This window comes from Pantherophis guttatus, chromosome 5, assembly GCF_059756535.1.
Source record: "Pantherophis guttatus breed Tessera chromosome 5, ASM5975653v1, whole genome shotgun sequence".
Lineage (NCBI taxonomy): Eukaryota > Metazoa > Chordata > Lepidosauria > Squamata > Colubridae > Pantherophis > Pantherophis guttatus.
Window position 1 is genome coordinate 99,702,896 of NC_142067.1, and position 25,704 is coordinate 99,728,599.

At 40.9% G+C, this 25,704-nt stretch overlaps 1 protein-coding gene across 4 annotated transcripts in view; it reads left to right on the top strand.

Annotated features, from left to right (window-relative positions):
- Positions 1-25,704, top strand: part of RASA3 (RAS p21 protein activator 3) — a 140,928-nt gene that overhangs the window by 95,372 nt on the left and 19,852 nt on the right. For all 4 annotated transcript variants that reach the window (XM_034419257.3, XM_087895397.1, XM_087895396.1 and 1 more), the window contains 8 exons: positions 707-787; positions 1,754-1,826; positions 14,131-14,210; positions 15,637-15,741; positions 16,055-16,211; positions 18,842-18,990; positions 21,246-21,360; positions 22,324-22,398. In XM_034419257.3, coding sequence (XP_034275148.1) covers positions 707-787; positions 1,754-1,826; positions 14,131-14,210; positions 15,637-15,741; positions 16,055-16,211; positions 18,842-18,990; positions 21,246-21,360; positions 22,324-22,398 — 835 coding nt within the window. The remainder of the gene's footprint in view (positions 1-706; positions 788-1,753; positions 1,827-14,130; positions 14,211-15,636; positions 15,742-16,054; positions 16,212-18,841; positions 18,991-21,245; positions 21,361-22,323; positions 22,399-25,704) is intronic.

Here is a 25,704-nt window from a genome sequence, read left to right on the forward strand (position 1 = left end):
CAGTGTTGGAGCACCCAACACTTGCCTTCTGAAGGCAAGCCATTCCACTGGATAATTGTTCTTGCTGTCAGGAAATGTCTCCTTAGTTCTAAGCTGGTTTTCTCCTTGATTAGTTTCCATCCTTTCTTTCTTTCTTGTCTTGTCTTCTAGTGCTTTGAAAAATAGGATGACCCCAGTTGTGAAATTCATTTTTTTTTACTACCGGTTCTGTGGGCGTGGTGTGGCTCGGTGGGCGTGGCAGGGGAAGGATACTGCAAAATCCCCATTTCCTCCCCACTCCTGGGGGAAGGATATTGCAAAATCTCTATTCCCACCCCACTTTGGGACCAGCCAGAACCTGCTGGATTTCACTCCTGGATGACCCCCTCTTCTTTTTGGGAGCCCGTCAAATATTGGAACACTGCTATCATGTCACCCCTAGTCCTTTTTACTAGACTAGACATATCAAATTCCTGCAACCAACTTTTAGTTTTTAATAAATGTGAACATGGAGCATACATAAAACATGGCAGAGCTTCAGTCAATACTATTGAAGCTGCCATTTTGAGATTTTTTTTTAAGCTGCAGACATCGCCATAACAAAAGGTCAATCCATATGGCAATTTGTGGTATTCTGCATTTTTGAAGTGAAACAAAAATTTGGAAGAGCACCTTTTGCTGCATTTCCTGTTCTGATATTCTATGTGATAGTTGTCTTTTTGTTTAGAGTTCTAGAATGCCAAGGACTTCCGATTGTGAATGGCCAGTGTGATCCTTACGCAACAGTTACATTAGCAGGACCATACAGGTTAGTAACATTTATTGCTTATTCATTTTTTTCCGATCTGGTTAAAGTTAAGTGAAGAATCCTATGAAATAAGTAAAAATTGAAACTGTCTTTAAGAATTTGTGACTTAATATTAAATTCCTACTTTGCTTTATGGAGAATCCGATTTTATTGTGATAACATCTACTGATGCTGTTTTTTTTTTTTTTAATTTGATTTATATGCCGCCCTTCTCCGGAGACTCAGGGCGGCTTACAGTGCGTTAAGCAATAGCCTTCATACTTTTGTATATTTTATACAAAGTCAGCTTATTGCCCCCACAAACTGGATCCTCAATTTACTTACCTTAGAAAGAATGGAAGGCTGAGTCAACCTTGAGCCTGGCAAGATTCGAACTTACTTGAATTGCGGACAGCTGGTGTTAAATTACAGTGCCTTGTCTGCAGAGCTATCCAGGCTCCTGTTGCCCCAGATCATGTGATTATATTTTAAGAAGTCCACTCACTACTGGTCTGGGCATAGTTCAAAGAGCTAATTATGACCTGTAACACTTTTTAAGAGCATGGAATAAGTTATCTTCTTTATAAATCACTTTATAAAGTTTTAAGAAAATGAGAAAAAAAATCAACACAAGATAATTAAAATGCTTACATTTTGTTGATGAGAGCTTAGAAAGTGTTGGACTAGAACCAGAGAGATGGAAATTTAAGTCCACTCTCAGCAACAAAAACTCATAGAGTTTCTTTGAACTTCTAAAGGAAAGGTAGAATGTACATATGTATGTCCTCAATTAATTGTTTCTTTTTAAATGCACTAAGAGATATGGACAAGCTAAAAGTCTGCTTCCTGTCTCATCCTGCAAGAAGCTTAGGGAGATGAAATAACCAAAAAAGCCACTTTTAAGATAACTCTTAACACCAGGCCTGACCCTTTCAGCTTATCCTATTTTGGATAACATTTCTGCCTTGCCCTTTTTTTTTCTTGCAGATCTGAAGTCAAAAAAACTAAAGTTAAAAAGAAGACAAACAATCCACAGTTTGATGAAGTATTTTATTTTGAGGTTAGTATTTTGGAGGGGGGGGCAATTTTCTGCTGTAGATGACTGCCATAGGTTCATGCTGTGCCAGCTGCTGGATTGTAGAGAGTGCTCAAGATAGAGCCTGAAGTATCGTGGAGCCAGCCAGCTATTTGGTGGAGCAGAAATGTACTTTCCAGCTGAATGCAATATTGTTCTTCTGCAGAGAATTTCCGAACTCCTCGTTTGGGGCTTCTGAACCAGTCATCCAATTTTGAATTGGTGCTGATAACTGACTCCTTTCGACTTTGGAGTTTTACGGCTCCTCTGCTATCTTTTTTTTTTATTATTATCAATAATGGGATGGTTGTCTCAGAGGAAATATAAAAAGCTTTAAAAACAGTAGTGGCAACCGATTCAAAACTGGAGTTCATTGGTTGATTGCCAACATGCTAACACAAAAAAGGTCTCTTTGCTTCGATAGAAAGAACTTCCTTTCCACTGAGAATGCCAAAGACGTTGTATAACAGGACTTTTCAAAAAAACGAAGGGAGGTGAAACCTAGCAACCTTCAGAAGTGCCCCTCCCCTTCCCCCACTATTTTCTTTTGTCTTGATAGCAATCGCTAGAGGGATAAATACAAACTTTGAACTGAAGTTTATTTCAGTTCTGAATCCTGGTCACTCTAGATCAGTGATGGCTAACCTTTTTGCCATTCGCGGTCGCACCGGAAGTTGGCAAATGGGCCATTTTCGGCCTCCAGGGCGTTGGGAAGGCCGTTTTTGCCCTCCCAGACTCCTAGAAAGACCCTGGAGGCTGGGGAGAGAGAAAAACGGGCCTTCCCCCCCCCAAAACCCTCCAGAGGCAGGAATCAGCCTATTTTCCTACTTCTGGTGGGCCCAGAAGGCCCGAAAATCAACTAGCCGGTATGCGCATGTGCGTTGGAGCTGAGCTTGCGTGCCCACCGATATGGCTACGCGTGCCACAGGTTCGCTGCCATGGCTCTAGATTCTTTTATCTCATTACTTTTTGTGTACTAAAATAACTTACTAGATCCTCAAGGACATCCTCACAGTGATTAGCGTGCACTAGCTAAGTAAAATCGCTGAATATAGAGATTCTTCATATTGGATCAGACCACTGATCCAGCCACATCAGCATTGTCTATGTTGACAGGCCATCATTCTTCAAAACATCAGTGCCAGCTACCAGGTTTGAGGCAAACACTGTTTCTTCTCTACCTTGGTATAGTTCCTGGCCAGATTGTTAGAGGAAAAAAAGGAGAAAATACTCTGAGTGCTTTTCTTTTTTCTGTGCGGCACCACCAGTTGGTGCTGTATTCTGTGCAGTAGTGAAGCAAAGAGTTTGATGTGTGTGACATGAAGCCCTGTATCAGTACTTTGTTATCTTCAATGCCTGTGTGCCCACTGATAGTTCACACTGTGCTGCTTTTTCCACTTTATGGCAGTATTGAATAGGATGCCAATAATTACAACAGCTCCTCAGATCCTCTGAAGGGCTCAGTTGTTCCTCTCCAGTATTGGATACATTTAGAGTGTATGGAAATTATGCATGTGATTAATTCCAGTTTGACATGTCAGTTACAGTAGGATTGCAGGCACAAGGCCTAAATTTTAGCTCATAGAAATAAGTAAAGGTAGTCTGTGACTTACAATTGCTTGTTTAGTGACAGTTCAAAGTGCTGATGGACTGCCTCCCCTTGGATACCTACAACCTAGTTCTGATGGTCACCCCCTCCCAGTCTCATGGGCACTCAGCAACCAGCCCACATTTATAGCTCTTTACAGTGCCCCACAGACACATAACTATAACTTGCAATGTTTTTGCTGAAAACAGGTATTCTGGTTTCCAGCAAAAGTGCCCCATAGTAAGCAATGGGTTTGCTTAACGATTGCAGATTCATGTAACAACCATGGTGATTCCCCTAATGACTGCTACAAAAAAAGTCGTAAAATTGAGTTGGTCACATGATGACCCATTTTATGACTCTCACAGTTTATTACTAATGGGCAGGCTCCATTACAGTCATAAGTTGAGAACTACCTGTACTTTTAACACATTGTCCATGTATGACTTATCTCAACTATCTAACCATTATCCTGCAGTGTAGATCCCTAATAGTGCCATATTATAGACAGATTGTCTACTTAATATTATCCAGTGATTTCATGGATAAAGTGATGTATTCACTGTGAAAATTGACATCACACAACTAATTTTACGCTTTGGTTGCTCCAGACAGCAAACAAATAATGGAGCTCTACTGATTTGGAATCTAGAAGTATCTACTCACTGTGGAATTAATTATTTAATGTAATTAATTAGTGTAATTAGTGTTCTGAATACTCTTCTTCATGAAAAATTTAAAATTACTATGGTAGAAATATGAAACATAATTGGGAAACTTTAAACAGGGTATGACTTCTAGGTGAAATGGTTAAAATCCTGTTTTATAATGAGATTTTTCCAGATCTCATGCTGCCACAATTCTGAAATATGAGTTTAATTGCATTTCTATCTAACCTCTTCTACCTGAGATTCCCCTCGTTGAATGATAAACAGTTACTTAGACCATCAAAGACACAATTTAAATCAAAGTTGGCAACCTGGGATTAAAGCTTTGGTCTGATTTCCAAAGATTTCCATACCACGAAAGATTGACTCTCTGTTAAGAGCTGTCAGTCTTTTTTGTAACTGGCATCTCTTTGGGAGAGAAAGGAGGAAGATGTTGGAAAATGAAAGAATGAGAGAGAAAAGGGTATATGCCAAAGAAACAATGAATGCCACCTTGGATTCAGGTTTTACTCATCACTTGCCTTACTTTCGCTGGCAATTGCTTGTGCCCACAATGTGTGACCTTGAGAATGAGTCCTTTAACAAAAAAAATTATCCCACCTATCATCTAAACACAGGTTAGCTTAGTCATGTTTCAGATCAAAACTTCTGAGTAGGGCCAGTTTTTTAACCCTGAGGAAAGAGTTCAAGGGCATACTGATACATGCCTATGCCTATAGAACCAAACAAACATAACTTGTCTGAACCTTACTCATTGAACTAAAATCTTGCATTTGCCTTTGCAGATATTGTCCAGATTTTTTGTGGGATCATAGTGCAATAAGTTTTGCACATATATTTTTAGGTATAAATTAATTTTAATAATGCTTTGCTATTGCAAGCAATGGGATAGGATAATGGTTTAAGAAGAAATATGCTCACTGATACTCAAATCAAGGGCTCAAGACATTTTATCTGGAGGCAGAGCCCCTGGGTTGAATACAGGACAACTTATCCTAAACCTCTGCTGAGTAGTGAAGTTCTCCACTCCACCTGACTTTGTACATATCTGGAAAATTGGGGCTGGTAAATTGGTGGGGAGTAGGAGGCTTGGAAATCTGGAAGATCACACAATGACCTGAAGTAGAGGAGATCTGAGCATGGGTGAGGAAAGTTGTTAGAACTGTTGCACAAGACCAGTTTTAGGTGGCGATGGTTCCTTGCATGAGGCAGGAGATAACAGAAGGGAGAGGCAGAACAGTTGAGCTGTACAGCAAGAGATGTAGCATTTCTGCATCTGGCCTTATTGCCCTTTTATGGTGCCTTTGTGTGTGGGGTGCTGCAGAAGCTTCAATGAATAATGTCACTGATACAAGCAATTCAGGGTGGGGTTTCCTATTACTTGCTTTCTGAGAGAGAAGGAAAGAAGCAAAAGCCCTTCATAAGGTGGTTAAATTTTCTTCATCTGTTGGAAAAGAAAATGAAGCATGTATATTTTTTTGGTGCAGAAAAAAAAAGGAGGCAAAAATAAAAGGTCTGGGTGAAAAAGGAAACAGACTCTGGATCATTGTGGTTGAGTATCAGTGAGGAGAACTGAAAGAAGGTGAAACAAATGAAGCAGCTGGTGATGGTGCAGGTGGCAATGATAATATCAGAAGAAACCTGCTGTATGAATGCAGCAGGATATTTTGAGCATGAAAAGTTTGGTGGTACAAACTGAAAAGAAACACAACATATGATAAGTAAAACAAACTGATTCCCATACTAGTTTTCTAATATATCACCCCAAAATGATTCCTGATGACTTAGTCACCTGGGGCACATTGATGAATTACAAAGGGACCTAATTGTTTCCACGGGAGTTCATCCAATATTCCAAGTTTTCCTAATGATTCCTCCAGACTTTTATTGCCTTCATCTGTTTTCTTCAAGGGTGCCTGATAGTGAGAATATGAAGAGACTGCCTCCTTTGGAAGCTCAAAGAGTCTGGCTTGTTCTATTATCTCTGTTACCACTTTTGAGATGTGACTACAAATAATTCCAGATTCTGTCATTAAGATGTAAATTATGATCAGAAGAAACTGCAAGTTAAAATGTAGTCACTTTCAGCATTGCATAGAGTAGTAGAACCATCTTGCAAATGTTCTTTCTGGAAAAGGAGTGATGACCATTGATGAGATGGTTGATGAGCTGTGATGGTGCAGTGGTTAGAATGCAGTATTGCAGGCTACTTCTGCTGACTGCCAGCTGACTATAGTTCAGCAGTTTGATTCTCACCGGATCAAGGTTGACTCAGCCTTCCATCCTTCTGAGATCAGTAAAATGAGGATCCCAGATTGTTGGGGGCAATATGCTGACTCTGTAAAACCGCTTAGAGAGGGCTATAAAGCACTGTGAAGCGGTATACAAGTCTAAATGCTATTGTTATCGCTATTGTTGAAAAGAGTGTAATATTAGAGAGAAAAAATACAGTAAATGCTCCAGACCTTATATGACTTTATCCAGTTTCTGGGAGAGCAATATGTATCCTCCCAAGAATCATATTAAACTTTTCACCATAGTGACATTGGGCTCTTCCTTCCCCTATAAAATTAATCCATAAATACAACCAAGATTTTTAGTTTCTTATGGAACATCAAATGACTAAGAAGAGACAAAAGGTGCAAAGATGTCTTGGTAAAGCTAAAATTAGTTTTTTTTTAAGATGTGTGTTAAGAAAGTGTTATCTACACTTCTTGAAGAAGCAAGATATACTTAGTAGGGTTGGATACTCAACTCCTCTCCTACTCAGAAGTTAATTATTATTTTATTATTATTATTTATTAGATTTCTATACCGCCCTACTCCCGAAGGACTCAGGGCGGTGCACAGCCAAACAATAAAAACACATACAATACAAAATTTAAAAAATAGAATAAAATCAAATTAAATAATTTTGGCCCCGACAAATTTAAAACCCCAAACTTTTAAAACCAATTTAAAATTGAATATATAAATACTAAAAAATATTTAAAATTTTAAAAATCTTTTATAAAAGAGGGGGAAAATTAGGCCAGGCCGGCCTGGTGAAATAGTAAGGTCTTTAAGGCGCGGCGGAAGGTGCACAGATCCGGGATCCTCCGTATCTCTGGGGGGAGCTCGTTCCAGATAGTAGGTGCCCCCACAGAGAAGGCTCTCCCCCTGGGGGCCGCCAGTCGGCATTGTTTGGCTGACGGCACCCGGAGGAGCCCCTCTCTATGGGAGCGTACCGGCCGGTGGGAGGCTATTGGTGGTAGTAGGCGGTCCCGCAAGTACCCGGGTCCTAAGCCATGGAGCGCTTTAAAGGTGGTAACCAAAACCTTGAAGCGCACCCGGAAGACCACCGGGAGCCAGTGCAGCTCGCGCAGGAGAGGTGTTACATGGGAACGCCATGTCGCTCCCATTACCACCCGCGCGGCCGCACTCTGCGCCAGTTGGAGCCTCCGGGTGCTCCTCAAGGGGAGCCCCATGTAGAGAGCGTTGCAATAGTCCAGGCGGGAGGTGACAAGGGCATGAGTGACCGTGCGTAAAGAGTCCCGATCCAGAAAGGGACGCAACTGGCGAATCAGGCGAACCTGATGAAAAATCCTCCCGGTCACGGCCGTCAAGTGCTCTTCTAAAGACAGCCGTGAGTCCAGGAGGACGCCCAAGTTGCGAGCCCTCTCCGTGGGGGCCAATGATTCGCCCCCAATAGTCAGTGATGGCGTCAACTGACTATATCGGGACGTCGGAAACCACAGCCACACAATACTTGTCTTGAAATATATACATGAGAAAAATAGGAAGCAGTTGTGCAGGAATACTTCCTGAAAATGCTGGACAGCAGTTAAAAAGGAAGATTTTGTAGAACAAGTCAAGAAAGTACTGGCAGAGAGTAGTAATAGAGTACAGATCAGCAAAAGGCCAGAATATGAAAATACTTGAAATGTACCTGAAAAATACCAGGATGTGAAAACTGTAGGTAAGCCAGAAGTCCTTGGGTTTTGTTTTCATCCTGCACAGCACACTATGAATCTGTGTGATACTTGTGATGTATGGAGGAGTACAGAAGTCAAAATATATTTTGGAATATACCGAAGCTGTATGGTATATTTTCGTGCAGCTTTCTGAAAAAAACAAATGTCTGTGGTTGGGTAACAGGGGAGGACAAGATAAAAATGTCATGGGGGCAGACACAGCTATCATCTGAGTTGAATTTTAATTGGCTACTATATGCACATGTACAGTATGAATCATGAACATTGAAGGATACATATGCATCAAATCTATTAAGGCCCCCTACGTCCTCTGGGACACTCAATCTGCAGCAGTGGTGGGTTTCAAAATTTTTTACTACCAGTTGTGTAGGTATGGCTTGGTGGGCGTGGCATGACTTGGTGGGCGTGGGTTGATGGGCGTGATAGGGGAAGGATACTGTAAAATCTCCATTCCCTCCCCACTCCAGGGGAAGGTTACCTCAAAATCCCCATTTCCTCCTGATCAGCTGGGACTCGGGAGGCAGAGAATAGATGGGAGTGGGGCCATTCAGAGGTGGTATTTACCGATTCTCTGAACTACTCAAAATTTCCACTACCGGTTCTCCAGAACTGGTCAGAACCTGCTGAAACCCACCTCTGATCTGCAGGTATAGCAATGGCTATATTTCTACTTTAAAGACTCAAAGTGATAAAATTTTAACGAAATGTGGAAGGTATAACCAATTTTAAAGTGCTAATTGAATTGAATTTATGGTGTCTCTATCCTTCATAAGATTCGAAAGTGTAATTAATTCTTTAAGAAGTGGTGAAGAGATTTTACAAAATATTGCAACATACATGGTAATGCACACTGAGTCACTGTACTCTTATTCCAAGATACATTTAAGTTAAATACATAACTAAAGTTTCTAGTTTTGGTGTTTTAATTCCATTGTTTATCATGCACTGTGTGTGAATCTGCAGGTATCTCATAGATGTCTGTTTATTTGGCTTTGTATTCAGAACTGAATTTTCTTTGTCTGACTCAGTTTTAAAATGCGGTTTAATCAGTTTGCTAATACATTTTAAAAATATATAGTAATAATGCTACCTGACTATGGAAAAAGTTTCTGAATTTTTAACAGGAGGAGATTATATTGTGGTTATTGCAGGGTGGAGTACTCTCATACCGTGTCATGGCCTGGTTAGAAATAAAAAAAACCAACGTTTTTGTTGTCTTTGTTGGGTTAGGTGAAAGATTTATAGATAATTTCAGTAAAGATAAATTGGTCCCCTCCTATGCTTTACACATGCAGCTGCTTCTGAGGTATTTGAAAAGCATCTTGAAGCGTATTTGAGGCTGGAGGAAGGAAGGAAGGTGACATTTCTGGGTATCAAAACCAACTTTCATATACTGAATATAGTCAAAATGGAGATTTTCAGAAAACAAATCATTTTTCAATTTATTTCCAAATAAATAACACACATGTAAAAAAAAAAAACCACAAGCAAACAAAATAGATAAATACAATCTACAGTTCTTAATTTCCTCATAGAGACTGACTGTCATGGCTTTAGCTGAACGGTATTATTGATTTAGCAGATAGGAAATTGTTAGGAATTATTAGGAACATATAAATGTTTCAAGTATTCAGAAGCATTAAAACCTATTGGTATATATATTTGCACGTACACATTTGTGCACATACGCCCCCATCGTTGGGGATGTTCCTTGGAACTCTGACACACCTGTTATATTTGATTGCTTTTTAATCTGTCTGGATACTATTTTCTATTATCCTTTTGCTTTTCTGTCCTTGAAGTACAGGTAATCCTCAATTTAGAATGAGGTCATAAAGAGAGACATTGCATGACTGCATCACATGACTGCAATTCTGGCAGTCTCCATGCTGTCATTAAATGATTTTAGCAGTCATTAACTAAGGACGCACCCAAATCCAAAGCCATTCCAAGCTTGATCCCTCCTGGCCCTGAGCCTCAACAAGATAAGGGGCCAGGAGGGACCTTGTTCACTATCTCACTCCCATCTTTGCCCTTCTGACCACCCTGCACCCTACCTTCAGGACGGCAAACAGTGTGTGGCTCTGGGCCTGCTTGCCAAGCCCAGCTTCCCTGGGCCCAGTTGCCTTCACCACCCTGCTGCCCTCCGCAGTGCCATCGCAGTTCACCTTTGCCACTGTCTTCTTGTTCCCGCTGCTGCTGAGGCATGCCAGGTCTGGCTTCTGGGCCATATAAAGTTGGCTCATATGGCAAAAAGAAAATAAACAAACAAACCATAAGGTAACTTAACGAGGACAGTGTGTGCCAAAACATCCTTTTTTTTTTTCACCACACTCTTGGATCTTATTGGGCTGGCTTTGTGTTGCAAAAAGGGAGGGAAACAGGCTGAAAGCAGCCCTTTTCCCGTTTTTCACAAAACAAAGCCAGACCTATATAGCAGCCAGGACAGACACACCTACTTTGTCAGCAAAGAGAGCAAGAAGACAGTGAAGGCGAACTGGGGCATGGAATGTATGGTCAAAATGACATTGATGGTGGGGGGAAAGATAGGTGGGTAGCGGTAGTTGCAACATCCCTGCAGTTGTGAGTATGGGTGGGCTGCCAAGCTCCCAAATTTTGATCATATGACCCATGAGGGCATTGCAACAGCTGTAACTTTGGACATGGGTGGTAAGACCAGGGGTGAAATCCAGCAGGTTCTGGAGATTTTGAGCAGTTCGGAGAACCAGTAGCATAAATTTTGAGTAGTTCGGAGAACCAGCAAATACCACCTCTGGGTGGCCCCAGAGTGTGGATGGAATGGAGTTTTTGCAGTGTCCTTCCCCTGCCAAGCCCGCCAAGCCACGCCCACAGAACTGGTAGTAAAAAAATTTGGATTTCACCACTGGGTAAGATCATTTATCATTGTCATAACTTTGAACTCTTGCTGAAAGAATGGCTTTAAGTCAAGGACTATCTGCACTTACAGCAAGGATAAATAAGTAAAAATATCTGGACTCAGACAGGAAAGGTCAGATATGTCTGGCAAAATTTATTCAATATCAATTTTCAGGGGGAAATGAGTATTTATATAATTTATACAGAGTGGACTTGCTTCTCCTTTCTCAGATTTTAAGGCTGTGAGACAAAGGGTCTTGGGGACATATTTACCCCATTTTATTTCACAAACTATATACTTATGTCCCATTGCAGGATATTATATTCATGTATTATACTAGCCAGTCTGTAACTGTACTGAATAAATAAAGTGTTTCTAACCTTCCGGCAATCGCTTCCAAAGGTTATTACATTTTAGATTTGCCCACAAAAAGATGAGTTCAAACTGACTCATAATTACAGATTAACCTAAGCCGTGGTCATTATAATGTGAGTTCTTTTTCTTCGTCTTCTTAAACTGCCTATCTGCCATACAGGAGAAGAATTGCAGAAGGAGGGATGAGTCTCAAAATGGAGCTCCTTTGGCCCTTGACTTCCTGCAGGACTGAGCCAGATTTCTCAGGGGGATAATTAAGCATCAGCATAAGCCCCATCATCTGACTTCAGTCCTGTCATCATTTCTCCAAAACCATAAAGCCAGGCCTTTTAAAGATAGCCGGTGAAACTGAGCCTTCAGGCTATTTTTCTGTGAAGGATGCCAGACTAAATTCTTCCCTTTCTTTATTTCCTCCTTTCATTTCATCTTCTATCTAAGCCTTTCAGTTGTTGCTTAGGGCAGTTGGTTTTCCTGCCTTCAACTCTACAATTTGTCTGGAGCATTGGCAGACCGATAGCGGTTTTCCCTTGGACATAGAAATATAACATATTTCCCTATTATCTGAATAGCGAGAATATTAATAAATTAGTAGTAGATGAAGCCAAATTATTTTGATTCCAATGGGTCTGGGTCTTTTCAAACCTTTCTAGAAAATAAAAAAAAAGAGAGAGAAGTTTTTACTGGAGCTCTGGGAAATTGAGAAATATCCAGTCCCAGGACATTCCTCTACTATCGGCAAACACTCTTCTTGCAAGTTCCATGTTCCGATATCATGTTAGAATATAGAAGACATTGGCAGGTGAAGCAGCAGTCCTCCACAATATCTGTTTATAGATAGTTTGTTTTGTTTTTTTTGCTTTCTGCACAAAAATTTCCACATGTACTTGAAATTTGCATTGCCAATAAGTGCTGGGTATATTTATTTGTTATAAAACTCCTAGCCGCTAGGTCAAGGAGAATAAAATTTAGTCTTAATTGTAGAAAACAATGTTCTATATTTACCAATGCTGTTTTCTTCCTTTGTAACTTATAAAATTGTAGAGAACCAGATGAGAGGAAGAGGGAAAAATCAAGAAAGCTTGCTTCATCCTTAAAAATGAAACTAAAATTTGGAGGAATGGCTTCACTAGAAGACTTTGTTTCTGAATTTCTTTCTAATCAGTAATTTCGGTTGGTTTCCTCCTGTTCTCATTTGGATATTGATTACCTGGTGTTTTTTAATTAAGAAAAACCTTCAAGTATTTGTAATTGATTGAGTCCATGAGGGAGATCGTTTGTCACATCAGATGAAAGGACCACATTGTTTTAACAAACAGTATCAGTTGATTTGATGTATGTTCCCTAGGCTATCTGAATCATACTCCCATAGGTCCAGATTTTGTATAGCCATGAATCATAAATTTTTGGGGTGGAAAGGCAGGGGGAATTGCTTATAATGAATTCTCAGTCATTGTGTTATCCAGGATGTAAGAGAATATTTGTTTTACATTCAAATGTCTTAGGTGTTTTGCTTGCATGCTTCCTTGATTTTTGCTCATATCTCTTGCCATTGTTCTTCAGAATTTTGACCTCAGGCCACTTGTAAATATGTCATTCTTGATTTAACACAAAAAAGGATTTGGAATATAGGATTTAACGTACAAGAGCAGGATTTGTAATACAAGTAGAGGTGCATGGAGCTATACCAGTCCTACCTTGGGGATTGTCAAGGTGAATGAAAGAATTCTGCAAGGTTGATAAATGTGTGGAGGGGTGGCATCCATACTCTTATCATACCAATTGCTGTCTTCAAATGCTAGTCATAAATAAACAGAATGGTATATCGCACACATTGAACTTCAGAAAACACCAAGTTTTGAACAAACCATTGGTTAGAGGGAGAAGGAATATTCCAGTTAAGATATCCTCTGTAAATCATCCTGCTGAGACCTGCCTGCAATGCTTACTACCAATTAGAAATGAGAGAAATGGAATGAATTGACCAGGCATGAACAGAAATCTTACATTGTCATGTTCTGGTTTATTGTATCAGAAGTAAATTCTGGTCACTCTTGCCTCAGAATGATTGTGTGAGTGATCAATACGCTTTGTACACAAACTGAGTAAAATACAGTGTTAGAATTATGGATATATACCGTGTTTTCCCAAAAACAAGACCCTGTCTTATATTTTTTTTGAATCCTGAAATAAGCACTTGGCCTTATTGCCATGTGCTCAAAAGCCCGATTGGGCTTATTATCAGGGGATGTCTTATTTTAGGGGAAACAGGGTAAAAGCTAAGAAAATTGCAATTAATCTGATGGAAAATTGCAATTAATCTGCATAATACTCTGGAATAACTAACACATGTTTTTGTTTCATTTTCTAAACATGCTCTTTGTTTTTCTCCATTAAATGAAATTGATTTTTTCTGCAATATTTTAAACATCTGAAAAATAGTGCACTTTTTGTAAGTGAATAATGGTAAACATAAGTATAGTAAAATAAACTTGCTTGCCAAATCAGCTTATAGGAATGATCCTTTTAGTATTTTAAATGAGTCAGTGGTATACAAATACCTACTGTTTCAATGGCTTGCATATATCTTTATTAAAAGAGGTATAGATAACTTATACTACAATATATGATGCAGCTTCATATGTAGGCTTATAAAAGCATTATCTAAACAGGTTGGAGTTTAATACAATTAAATTTATGAAACTGAATCAAATATAATGTGCAATTGCACAGAGGTTCCTTATATAAAGTGTCCAATGGATTTTTCTTAATAATAAGATCCTTTTTAAAAAATTCTTATTTGCACTAGATTACTAGGCCAAGCAGCTATAGCAAGAAATCTCACTTTGAAATTGAAGATGCTGATGAAGTTGACAAGATGGAAATCAGGTAAAATACTTTATATCAGGAGTCCCCAACCCCTGAGCTGTGGCCCACTACCGGCTGTGGCCTATTCAGAATTGGGCTGTGTGGATGCCTGGCCAGAATATACACACACGCAGCTCAAGTTGCACAAGCAGTAGGCCGGCAAACACTCACACATGTGCACACTAGCCTACCACTTGCACAAGTTGAGCTGCATGCATGCGCACTGGTCCACCACTTATGCAAGGGATGTGTGCACACACCAGCCCGCCACTCGCATGGCCCAGTTCTCCTCTCCCCTTTTGCAGCAGTCTACCGAGCCGCAAAGGTTGGGGACCTTCTGCATTATTGGTAAAATCAGCAATGAATGGAAGTAGCAGTGCCTTTCTATTTGTTACCTTTGCTTTTCCTCCTTGGATAGTTGGGGCATTTCTACATCAGCATTTTGTTCCACTTTGAAACTGGTTTCCCCTCTTTTTTTACAGTACCATCTGTTGGAGACGTTAAGTTTGTTTCTGACTCTGTTCATTTGAAATAATTCAGTATTGGTATTTTTCTTCGAATCATGCAATTCTGAAGATTGCTTCTTGCATACGCCTTCCATCTCTTGATGCCAGTAATTATTCTCTTTTCCTGCACGCATTTAGAATTTACCATATCTAATCCTCACCCTGTTGTAATATTTAATCTCAATCAGAGCGATTGGGGAAGTTGCCTGATTGCTGCCAGCATAATTTCACTTTAGCAATTTACAGAAACTTTTCAATACAACAGAAAAGTGATGACAAAGAGCCTGAGAAGAAATTTCAGAAGGATTTCAGTGCCTTTTGAAAAGATTTTTTTAATCAAAGTTCCTTTGAATCATAGCAATCTCTGCGGGGGTTTTTCAAACAACCAAACAAATTCAAGCAAACACCATGTACAGAAAAATATGAACAGACCAGGGGTGGGTTCTACTTACCTTTACCTTGAAAACAGGATGACTCTCCTTTCAAAGTTCACTAGTGTGTCACATCAATGAACACATTGCTATAAGAATTATGATTTTACAACCTGAACTTCTAGATTTAAACAACAGGAAGAAATGGAAACAAATACACACAGCCAAAACATTGTGTTGTGAACATGGAATACCTGAATCTATTTCTATATGTTTATCACATGCTGAAATCAGATTATTATTTCTTTAATGATCTTCTCGGTTGATAGAAATAAGCTTCAAGTCTTTTTACTGTGTCAACCTAAAATGAGTTACCAGTTAACATAGCAGTACTCTCATGTTTGCTTCAGCTTGGACTTTAAAAAAACATCCTCTTTTGTCTTGGAGTTGGTTAGTTAATTAGTTGAATTTTGATTTGTATTTTTTGGAGAAGAAAGAAATGAAAATATTAAAGAGGAGGAGAAAGGGTTTGTTCTTCTGTCTCTCATTCTGCCTTTTGCTCTGTTGCAGAGTTGATCTTTGGAATGCAAGCAACTTGAAGTTTGGAGATGAATTTCTGGGAGAGTTGAGGTTGCCACTCAAATTTCTTCGACAGTCCAGCTGTTATGAAGCATGGTACTCTATTTTATTAAACTATTTTAGCCTTTATTTGTATTTCTTTATAAGTTGTTTCAGAACAATTTTGCTCCCTGTCATAATTGATTTCTTATTTAGTGTGTTTTTTCTAAATCCTTCTCCTACCTTCCCAATCCAGTTTTAGGTAGAAATACATGTCATCACAACCATAATGTGTTTAGGCACATAAAAATGAAAAGATATGAAGAAAGATTTATAGACTCTTTCATAATACTGGGAAGAAAGGCCTTCTATATGCAATACAATCTATATATAGTTTTAGAAGCTGTTTTATGTTTTTCTCCTTTGTTAGGTATTTCCTGCAGCCCAGAGTTAATGGCAACAAAACACTGAAACCTGATGACCTAGGTTCCTTGCGGTTAAATGTGGTTTACACAGAAGACCATGTCTTTCTTCCAGAGCATTACAACCCCCTTAGAGACCTCTTATTAAAATCTGCAGATGTTGAGGTAATTTTTCCTTTCTTCTCATATTTATCATTTTACAATAAACGGTCTGATGTCCTCACGCTCTCTGCAAACATGGGCTCCTTGCTAATTAGAAGGCAAATACTGAAATATGCATTTTCTACCTCCCCTGGGGCAAATGTTCAGGAAATAATCTTGTTTATGATGACTGAATCCCCAAAATAATTTGGCTGTGGGAAGCCAACAGTCCTGATCAGGATCATTGGAATAAGAGAAAAAGACTTCAGTGGGGGCCCATTTTAATCTCTGGATTCCTATGCTTACTAGCAATGAGAAACTAGTGATTTTATCTCTGCATTGCAATTCTTCCTTGAGTAGGGCCTAGAAGGGAACATCTGATAACTTCCTATTTTCCCTTTCCTGTTAGTATATCACCTTCTGAATTCCATCTGCTTCTGTATTCCATCTGTAAACTGTGGGAAAATAATAATCTCCCCAACTTTCTCCAATAGCTTATCCATTGACTCATCAGTAGGCTGTTGATATCCTGCATGGAGAACTTCACTGCAGTAATTTGTTTTGATAGTCTAGTCCAGTGATGGCTAACCTTTTTGCTATCGCGTGCCAGGAGTGGAGGGGGGGGGTTGCACACGTGCATGCCCACACCCATAATTCTATGCATCCTGCCCCTACGCATACACACGTGACACACACACCCCCCCACTCCCCTGCTCCTGGCACGAGATGGCATGGTAGGCCTGTTTTTTGCTCTTCCCAGCCTCTAGAAAGGCTTCTAGAAAGGTCGCACTGGAAGTTGGCAAACGGGCCATTTTCGGCCTCCGGGGGGGGGAGGCCGTTTTCGCCCTCCCCAGACTCCTAGAAAGGCTCTGGAGGCTGGGGAGAGAGAAAAATGGGCGTTCCCCACCAACCCCCCGAGGCCCTCCAGAGGCAGGAAACAGCCTGTTTCCCTAGTACTGAAATTCTTAGCTGAGCTTGCATGCCCACTAATATGGCTATGCATGCCACCTGTGGCACGCATGCCATAAGTTCGCCATCACGGTCTGGTTAGTAAGCTAGTAGAAACTATGGGAGAAAGGAAGCCCATCATACAGATAGCTTCTGAAGATAGCTGGTTGACTACTACTGGATTAGAATCAGCTGCTGCAGGGTTGTCAAACTCATGGCCTGCGGCCCGGATGCATCATGCACTGGCCATCCCCACCCCCATTTTAGCAAAGGGAAAGTCGCGATACGTCATGAGCTACTGTCTCGATAAATTGGTAATCCTTGACTTAATGCACAATTTTCAAACAGTGGTTATAGAATACTGGCTGTTTGCAGAGATCTATCAGGTGGTCAGTTGAAACCTACCCACATATATTGTAAGTCAGCTGGTATGACAAAATGCATCAGTGGCAGAATAAACAGGTCTTCAGGGTAGACTGCTACTCCTCCTTTTCTTTGCTACGTAAATCTGTGATCTCACACAAGCAACTCAAAAAGAAAAATGCTAATAGGTATCTAAAACTGGGATTTCATTTATTTTCAAGCAAGTCTTTAGGATTAAAAGACTTTTACCCAAGAACATTCTTGATCAAATTCATGTTAAGATTTGTTATTATTGCAGGAGTACAAAATTAGCTGAAATATCTTTAGAAAAATTAAGAGGTAATAGAAAATCATACCTAAACACAACTATGGTCATTAACTAATTTGTCAAAAACATAATTCCCATTGGAGAAAAAGCATTAGGAGTAGGTGTTTTCAGTGGGTGGACTTCACATTTTTGCAAATATTAATTTAGTGGCTGACAATTGCAGAAACTTTGAGAAAAATTGACTTAGTGCAGCCCTGCATAACATACAAGCTACATGCGGCCTGCTAGGCAGAGTTATAGTTCTGTATCAGAAATTACATTTTAATTCTAACATTCAAGTAGCCTTTTCTCTAGTCTACTTAGCATTCTTGCTATTCTTTGAGAAGATGCAACTGCATGGCTTCTCCTGAACTTGTGATTTGGTCATTTCTTCAGGAGGTCAAGGGTCAATGCTTCCTTTGTATTCTTCTTAATGAGCCATGTTTCTCCTGTAATCTTTTGAGTGACCTGTCCCCATGGTCTCTAAACCTCTATAAAATCTCTTCTAGCTCTCAGCTTTCTTTCATCAAATATTAATTTCCTTTCCTCACAGAAGAATGCAGTGTAAATCTCATATTGACATATTGTAGCAACTTTGACAAAAAATACCAGAGACTGGGATACCTTATTCCACTAAACATTTATTTTTACCAGTTTATTGAAAAAGCAATAGTTGTTGGATTTACACATATTGTTAATTTGTGCATTATGGCTTAATACAGCATATCAACCAAGCCAAAGTCTTTTCATTTCACAAACCCAGACTGGAATAAAATAAGGAGAAAATGTAGTCATAGATAGCATGTCTTAAATTGATAAGTGCCCAAAATTCAAGTTTTCTTTTGTAATTCCACTTAAGTAAAAGCTGACATTAAATGAAAGAAATATGTTAGATATACATACATACAATTAGACCTCAATACATCATGTCATAGGTTTCTATGTATATGGACATTGCTCTTAAGAATTTGGCAGTTCGTTTAAAAATTCTTTTAGGGATGCCTCTATTTAAACTTTTTTGTTTTTCTCTGTTTAGCCTGTTTCATCATCAACTGCCCACGTACTGGGTGAAGTCTGCAGAGAAAAACAGGAGGCAGCCATACCTCTGGTTCGACTCTTCCTCCACTATGGCAAAATCGTGCCTTTCATTAGTGCAATTGCAAATGCAGAAATAAAAAGGACTCAGTAAGTACAATAGTGCATGTATTGTAAAAAGAGGTACCGAGTAGCAAATAATGATTTTTTGGGGGGGAAGGTCATGCATAAGGACAAATGGGCTTTTGATTTTCCACATTCATTTTTGATAAGGATTCCATAGCAAGTATTTTCAAAAAGTGGATCCCACTACTGGTGTGTGATGTTCCATCAAAAAGTTGTGATTGTGGTTAATAAAGACAGGAACAGAATTGCATCATCTAAACATTTAGACTGATGAATGGTTTAAAGATAAGGATTTTTTTTTTTTAAAAAAAACAAGGTCAATATTTTGCCCTGAAGCTCCATAGCTAAATTCCTTATGCTATTTTTACCAACCAATAGAATAGTTATACAAGGAGAGTAGTTTCCAAAGATATCCTGGGAACTATTTTCTCCTAAAACTTAGCTAAGAGAACACACAGAACAATAGTAGGATAGATCCCATTTCATTAAATACCTTGTAACTTGCCTCATATGTTTATTATAAGAAGAAATTCTGATACCAGATACAATATCCATGGATTAAGGAAAGAATGCAAATCTGGTAGAGAAAGATTGGACCAAGCTGCATAACTGTGTATTTCTTTGTTCTGCAGCCAGATTTGAAGCCTGGATAGCTCATTTATCTTCTACACTTACTTCACTACAGATTCATTCTTACAGCTATGAATTATAGACTTATCAGCTTATAGACAGCTACTCCACTAAAACAATTATCCTATTCAATTACCTGCTTTTCTAGAAGAATCCTGGGTTTTGCTGACCAGACTTAACAGAAGAACAGCTGCTCCAGTTTGTTTGTTTATTTATTCATTTACAGTTTGCCCTGCCTTTCTATTCAAATAAGCACGTACAATTGCTAATTTTAAAGCACGAAACAGCTGATTTAAAAACATGATGAATATAGGTAATCCTCAACTTACTACCACAATTGGGTCCAAAATTTTATGATACTTTTGTGACATTTGTTAAGCGAATCACTGAATTAAATGGATCATGTGGCTGTTAAGCAAATCCACTTTCCCCCAGTGACTTTGCTTATTGGAAGCCAGTTGGGAAGATTGCAAATGGAAATCACATGGCCCCAGGACACTGCAACTATTCTAAATACATGCTGGTTGCCAAGCCCTCAAATTCTGATCATGTGACTGTGGGAATGCTGCAACAATTGTAAGTGTGATGTATTGTTGTAAGTCACATTTTTCAGTACTGTTGCAACGGTCTCTAATTGAATGGTTGTAAGTTGAGGACTACCTGTACTAAAATAATGTGATCAACACAAGCCTGGCAAAAGAACTTTTCCTTTATGGATTTCTTAAATGCTGAGGGCCTGGAGAACACTAATATTGCAAGGTGCCTTCCACATCTTGAGACTGACCAAGTTACTGACAATGGGGACATTTCAAGAGGATCTCTCCTGCAGATCTTAATGCCAGAGAGGGCAGCAAGGAGAGGAGTTTTGCACAACAAGATGCTGATGGGGTTGTAAAAATCAGGGCTAGAGATATGTGCAAACTACTATTCCATTTTTTTTAGGACCATACCAATTCAGCTATTCCAGAAATGATGCAGTGAGTTTGTTTCAGTTGGATGTTTTCTGATGCCTCAGATGTGATTTGGTTCCAATTTTATCTGGAACACCACACACCAGTAGTGGGTTCCACTTATCTTCGCTACGGGTTCGGAACTGTGAGCATGCGCATGCAGGCACTCATTTCGCTCGTGCACAGCGCTTATGCACATGGGCAGAATCTTCTGCACATGAGCAGAGCGGCCATGATGATGTCTGGGCAGGTGAGCAGAGCCTCCCACCACCGCCACTACCGGTCACCTAAACCGGGGCAAACTGGTAGAAACCCACCACTGCCACACACTGGTACTAGTTCAAACAAGTCCACTAGTACAGGAAGATAGGATGGCATAGGGAAGAAATGGAATGTTCCAGAAATCTCTGAAATGTTTGTTGCGGATAGGTTTTTCACATGCCTTGCAATACCAACATGAAACTTTTTGTGGAGATGCCAATGGATTGGCTACCCAGGAGCAATCTGTGCCCAGCAAATTATGGTGGCCTCCTTCCTTTGCAGCAATCTGAGGCTGATAACCATTAGTGGTCTTCACACTATGACTAGTCCTTTTCAATGGGCCTCCAAATATACCTTATACACCCATATCTCCTGCAATTCTTTGATTAAAAGTTTATTATAAGAAGGCTAAATGATTAACAAGATGTTTGCTTTCAGAGATCCAAATACCATTTTCAGAGGAAACTCATTAACTTCCAAGTGCATTGATGAAACCATGAAACTAGCAGGGAAGCATTATCTTCAAGTCACACTGAAGCCTATTATTGATGAGGTTAGTTTACCTTTATTAGCAGAACATGCAATATCTTTTTATGGTTGTGTTTGACCATCAGCAATGTTCCAAGTCAAGAACATATAAACAGTATGTTACAGAAGTAAACATTTGTTTCTAAAAAAGAATGCAATCTACATACAAAAGAAGCAATTGGTATAAATAACTATTTTTAGATCCAGAAAAAAATGTTTTTTTCTTAAATTTATGGCAATACTTGTTATCTCCATATTACAGTTGTCTTGTCTTTTTTCCAATGACAGAAATAAGCAAACCACATATTTCCTTTAGTTGATTCAGCATTTTCCGAGTTGATAATGTCATGGCTAGCCCATAATCTATGCTATTTTAAAAAAACATTGCAGTTTGCAACACCATGTCATAGTCATGTTTTGTCTTATTCAAAACAATGAGATTTTCCCCCTTAAATATTCTTTTGATAGGATATTGATAACATTGGAGTCCATTAGAATTAGGTGGCTAATAAATTTAAATATATAGAATAACTAACTAACTAACTAAATACTATTTCAAAGCACTGGAGAAAGTTTAAAAACTACAACTGCATTTTTTTGTAGACCATTTATTTTCAAATGATAACGTTTTCTCTACAGCCTAAATATTTGTGTCCTTACCTCATTTTCCTTAATCATCATGTGCACCACATTAGCAATGTCAATAAACACAGTTAAGACTGGAATTTACATTTTAGCCAGTATTGGAAATTAGATTTGCAATGGGTTTATAAATCTCTCAATCAGAAAAAATGGTTAGTGTCACTGCCAAAGTAAAAAGAAATAAGAAATTGAACCCAAGAAAGAACATTGTTTTCAAATCATTTATTCCTATAAAACAACTTCAGTAGGACAAATTTCATCTGAAAATTGAGACATGTCAAATCCCATTGGTAACTAATCCATTACACCGATATCAGCTATGTATTTTCTTTCTTATTTTTCACAGATCTGCCAACTCCATAAACCTTGTGAAATTGATCCAGTAAAGTTGAAAGATGCTGAAAATTTGGAAAATAATAGGGTAGGTAGTTCAAGTGATGGGGAGAAAATCAGTTTTTCACCTATGAAAATGATTACTCCTTGAAATGTGTTACCAAGTGTAAACTAGATGGGACTAGACCATTGTTTTCAATACAAATGTAATTACGATGTGAATTTGCTACTCTTCTCTGCAACAGGGTGATACCGATCCCAGTTTCCAGATGTTGAAAATTATATTTCTTAGGGAGGAGACCACTGTACCTCAGACAGCTGGTTGTGAGTCCCTCCTTGTGAAATGGGGCCATGGGGTTCAGATGGGTTTGCTGATCACGTACCTGGCTCCCTGCCGCGTGGCAGCAACCCTGCCTGAGCTACTCAACGTTATTGCTGCGGTGGCGGTTGATACCCCCAGACTTATGGTCATGGGGGATTTCAACCTGCCGTCCGTGGGTGAGACGTCTGAGGTGGCTCGGGAGTTCATGGCTTCCATGACGGCCATGGATCTGACCCAACTAATTCATGGCCCTACGCACACTGGGGGAAACACACTGGACTTGCTTTTTGTCTCTGGACAGTGGTTGAGTGATCTTGAGATAGGGGATGTAGTCATCGAGCCCTTGTCATGGTCGGATCACTCTCTCCTTCGCCTTGACCTTCGTACCGCGACACCCCGCTGCAGGGAGGCGGAACCGATAAGATGGTACCGCCCCAGGTGCCTGATGGAACCCGATAGGTTCCAGACGGAGCTTGGGCCAATTCCTGAGGTTCTGGCTCACGCCTCGACTGGAGACCTAGTGGCCGCCTGGGATAGGGCGGCCGCTGGGGCCCTGGATCGAGTCGTGCCTTTGCGGCCTCTGACCCGGCGCGGATCTCGCCTGGCTCCTTGGTTCACCGAGGAGCTGAGGGAGATGAAGCGCCGGAAAAGACGCCTAGAGAGTAGTTGGAGAGCTAGTCTTTCTGAATCGGACCGGACACTGGTTAGATCCCATATTAGGACTTACCTAGTGGCGATAAAAGCAGCAAAATGTATGCATTTTGCTGCTCTTATTGCGTCATCAGATAATCGCCCGGCCGCCCTGTTTAGGGTGACCCGCTCCCTGCTCCACCAGGAAGCGCGGGAGGACCCCTTGGAGGGAAGAGCCGAGGACTTTGTTCAGTATCTGTATGACAAAATCACTCAGATTCGGGAAGGTCTGGACTCTGACTGGGTAGATCCAGCGAGAGTGACGGAGGCAGGTCTTGAGACTGTTATCTGGGATGAGTTTGATCCTGTGACCCCAGATGACGTGGACAGGATTCTGGGTAGATTGAACGCGACCACATGTTTGTTGGACCCGTGTCCCTCCTGGTTAGTGCTGGCTTCCCGGGAGGTGACGCGAGGCTGGCTCCAGGGGATTATAAATGCTTCATTGGGTGAGGGTGTCTTCCCCGCCGCCCTTAAGGAGGCGGTGGTGAGGCCCCTCCTCAAGAAGCCTTCCCTGGACCCGGCAATATTGGCTAATTATCGTCCAGTCTCCAACCTTCGTTTTGTGGCGAAGGTTGTTGAGAGTGTGGTTGCGGGACAGCTTCCCCAGTACCTGGATGAAGCGTCGTATCTGGATCCATTCCAGTCGGGTTTCAGGCCTGGATACAGCACGGAAACGGCATTGGTCGCGTTGGTCGATGATCTCTGGAGGGCTCGGGACAGGGGCTGCTCCTCTGTCCTGGTCCTGTTAGATCTCTCAGCGGCTTTTGATACCATCGACCATGGTATCATGCTGCACCGGTTGGAAGAGTTGGGGGTGGGAGGCACCGTACTAAGGTGGTTCTCCTCCTTTCTCTCCGACCGGTCGCAGTCTGTGTTGACAGGGGGGCAGAGGTCGACCCCGAGGCCCCTCATATGTGGGGTGCCGCAGGGATCGATCCTCTCGCCCCTTTTGTTCAACATTTATGTAAAGCCGCTGGGCGAGATCATCCGTGGTTTTGGGGTGAAGCACCATCAGTACGCGGATGACACCCAGCTGTACATCTCCACCCCGGACCACCCCAACGATGCCCTTGAAGTGATGTCCCAGTGCCTGGAGGCCGTACGGATCTGGATGGGGAGGAACAGGCTCAGGCTCAACCCATCCAAGACCGAGTGGCTGTGGTTTCCGACGTCCCGATATAGTCAGCTAATGCCATCGCTGACTATTGGGGGCAAATCATTGGCCCCCACGGATAGGGCTCGCAACTTGGGTGTCCTCCTGGATTCACGGCTGTCGTTAGAAGAGCATGTGACGGCCGTGTCCGGGAGGATTTTTCATCAGGTTCGCCTGATTCGCCAGTTGCGTCCCTATCTAGATCGGGACTCCCTACACACAGTCACTCATGCCCTCATTACTTCTCGTCTGGATTACTGCAACGCTCTCTACATGGGGCTCCCCTTGAGGTGCACTCGGAGGCTCCAACTGGCGCAGAGTGCGGCCGCGCGGGTAGTGATGGGAGCGACATGGAGTTCCCATGTGACACCTCTCCTGCGCGAGCTGCACTGGCTCCCGGTGGTCTTCCGAGTGCGCTTCAAGGTTCTGGTTATCACCTTCAAAGCGCTCCATGGCTTAGGACCTGGTTATTTACGGGACCGCCTGCTACCACCAATAGCCTCCCACCGGCCAGTACGCTCCCATAGAGAGGGGCTCCTCCGGGTGCCGTCGGCCAAACAATGTCGGCTGTCGGCCCCTAGGGGGAGAGCCTTCTCTGTGGGGGCACCTACGATTTGGAACGAGCTCCCCCCGGAGATACGTAGGATCCCGGATCTGCGCACCTTCCGCCGCGCGCTTAAGACCTTTCTATTTTATCAAGCTGGCCTGGCCTAAATCTTCCCCCTTTTTAAATGTGGAAATTTTAAATTTTTAAATTTTAAATTCGTCTTTTTATAGGGGTATGGGTAAGGCATTTTAAATTGGGGAGCCATTTTAGATTTAATTCTGTTTTAAACGTATTTTTAATTGTTTGTATTGTATGTTTTTAACTTTGGCTGTTCACCGCCCCGAGTCCTTCGGGAGAGGGGGCGGTATAAAAAATCTAATAAATAAATAAATAAATAAATAAATAAAATATTTCATAAAGATTGTTTCATATATTACCAGATTTCAACACAAAAAGAAAGAAAGGAAAAAAGTAGTTTTTGATGTCAGGCAGGCATTTTTTCTGGCATGGAATCCCACCAGAGCCTCCATTTAGTTCATCTTCTAGAACAGGGGTGTCAAACTCAATTTCATTGAAGACCGCATCAAGGTTGTGTTTGACCTCGGGGGGCTGGGGTGAGCATGGCCAGGGTGGGCGTGGCTATCTTGACATCACTTGTGTCAGGGGCACCTGTGGTGGC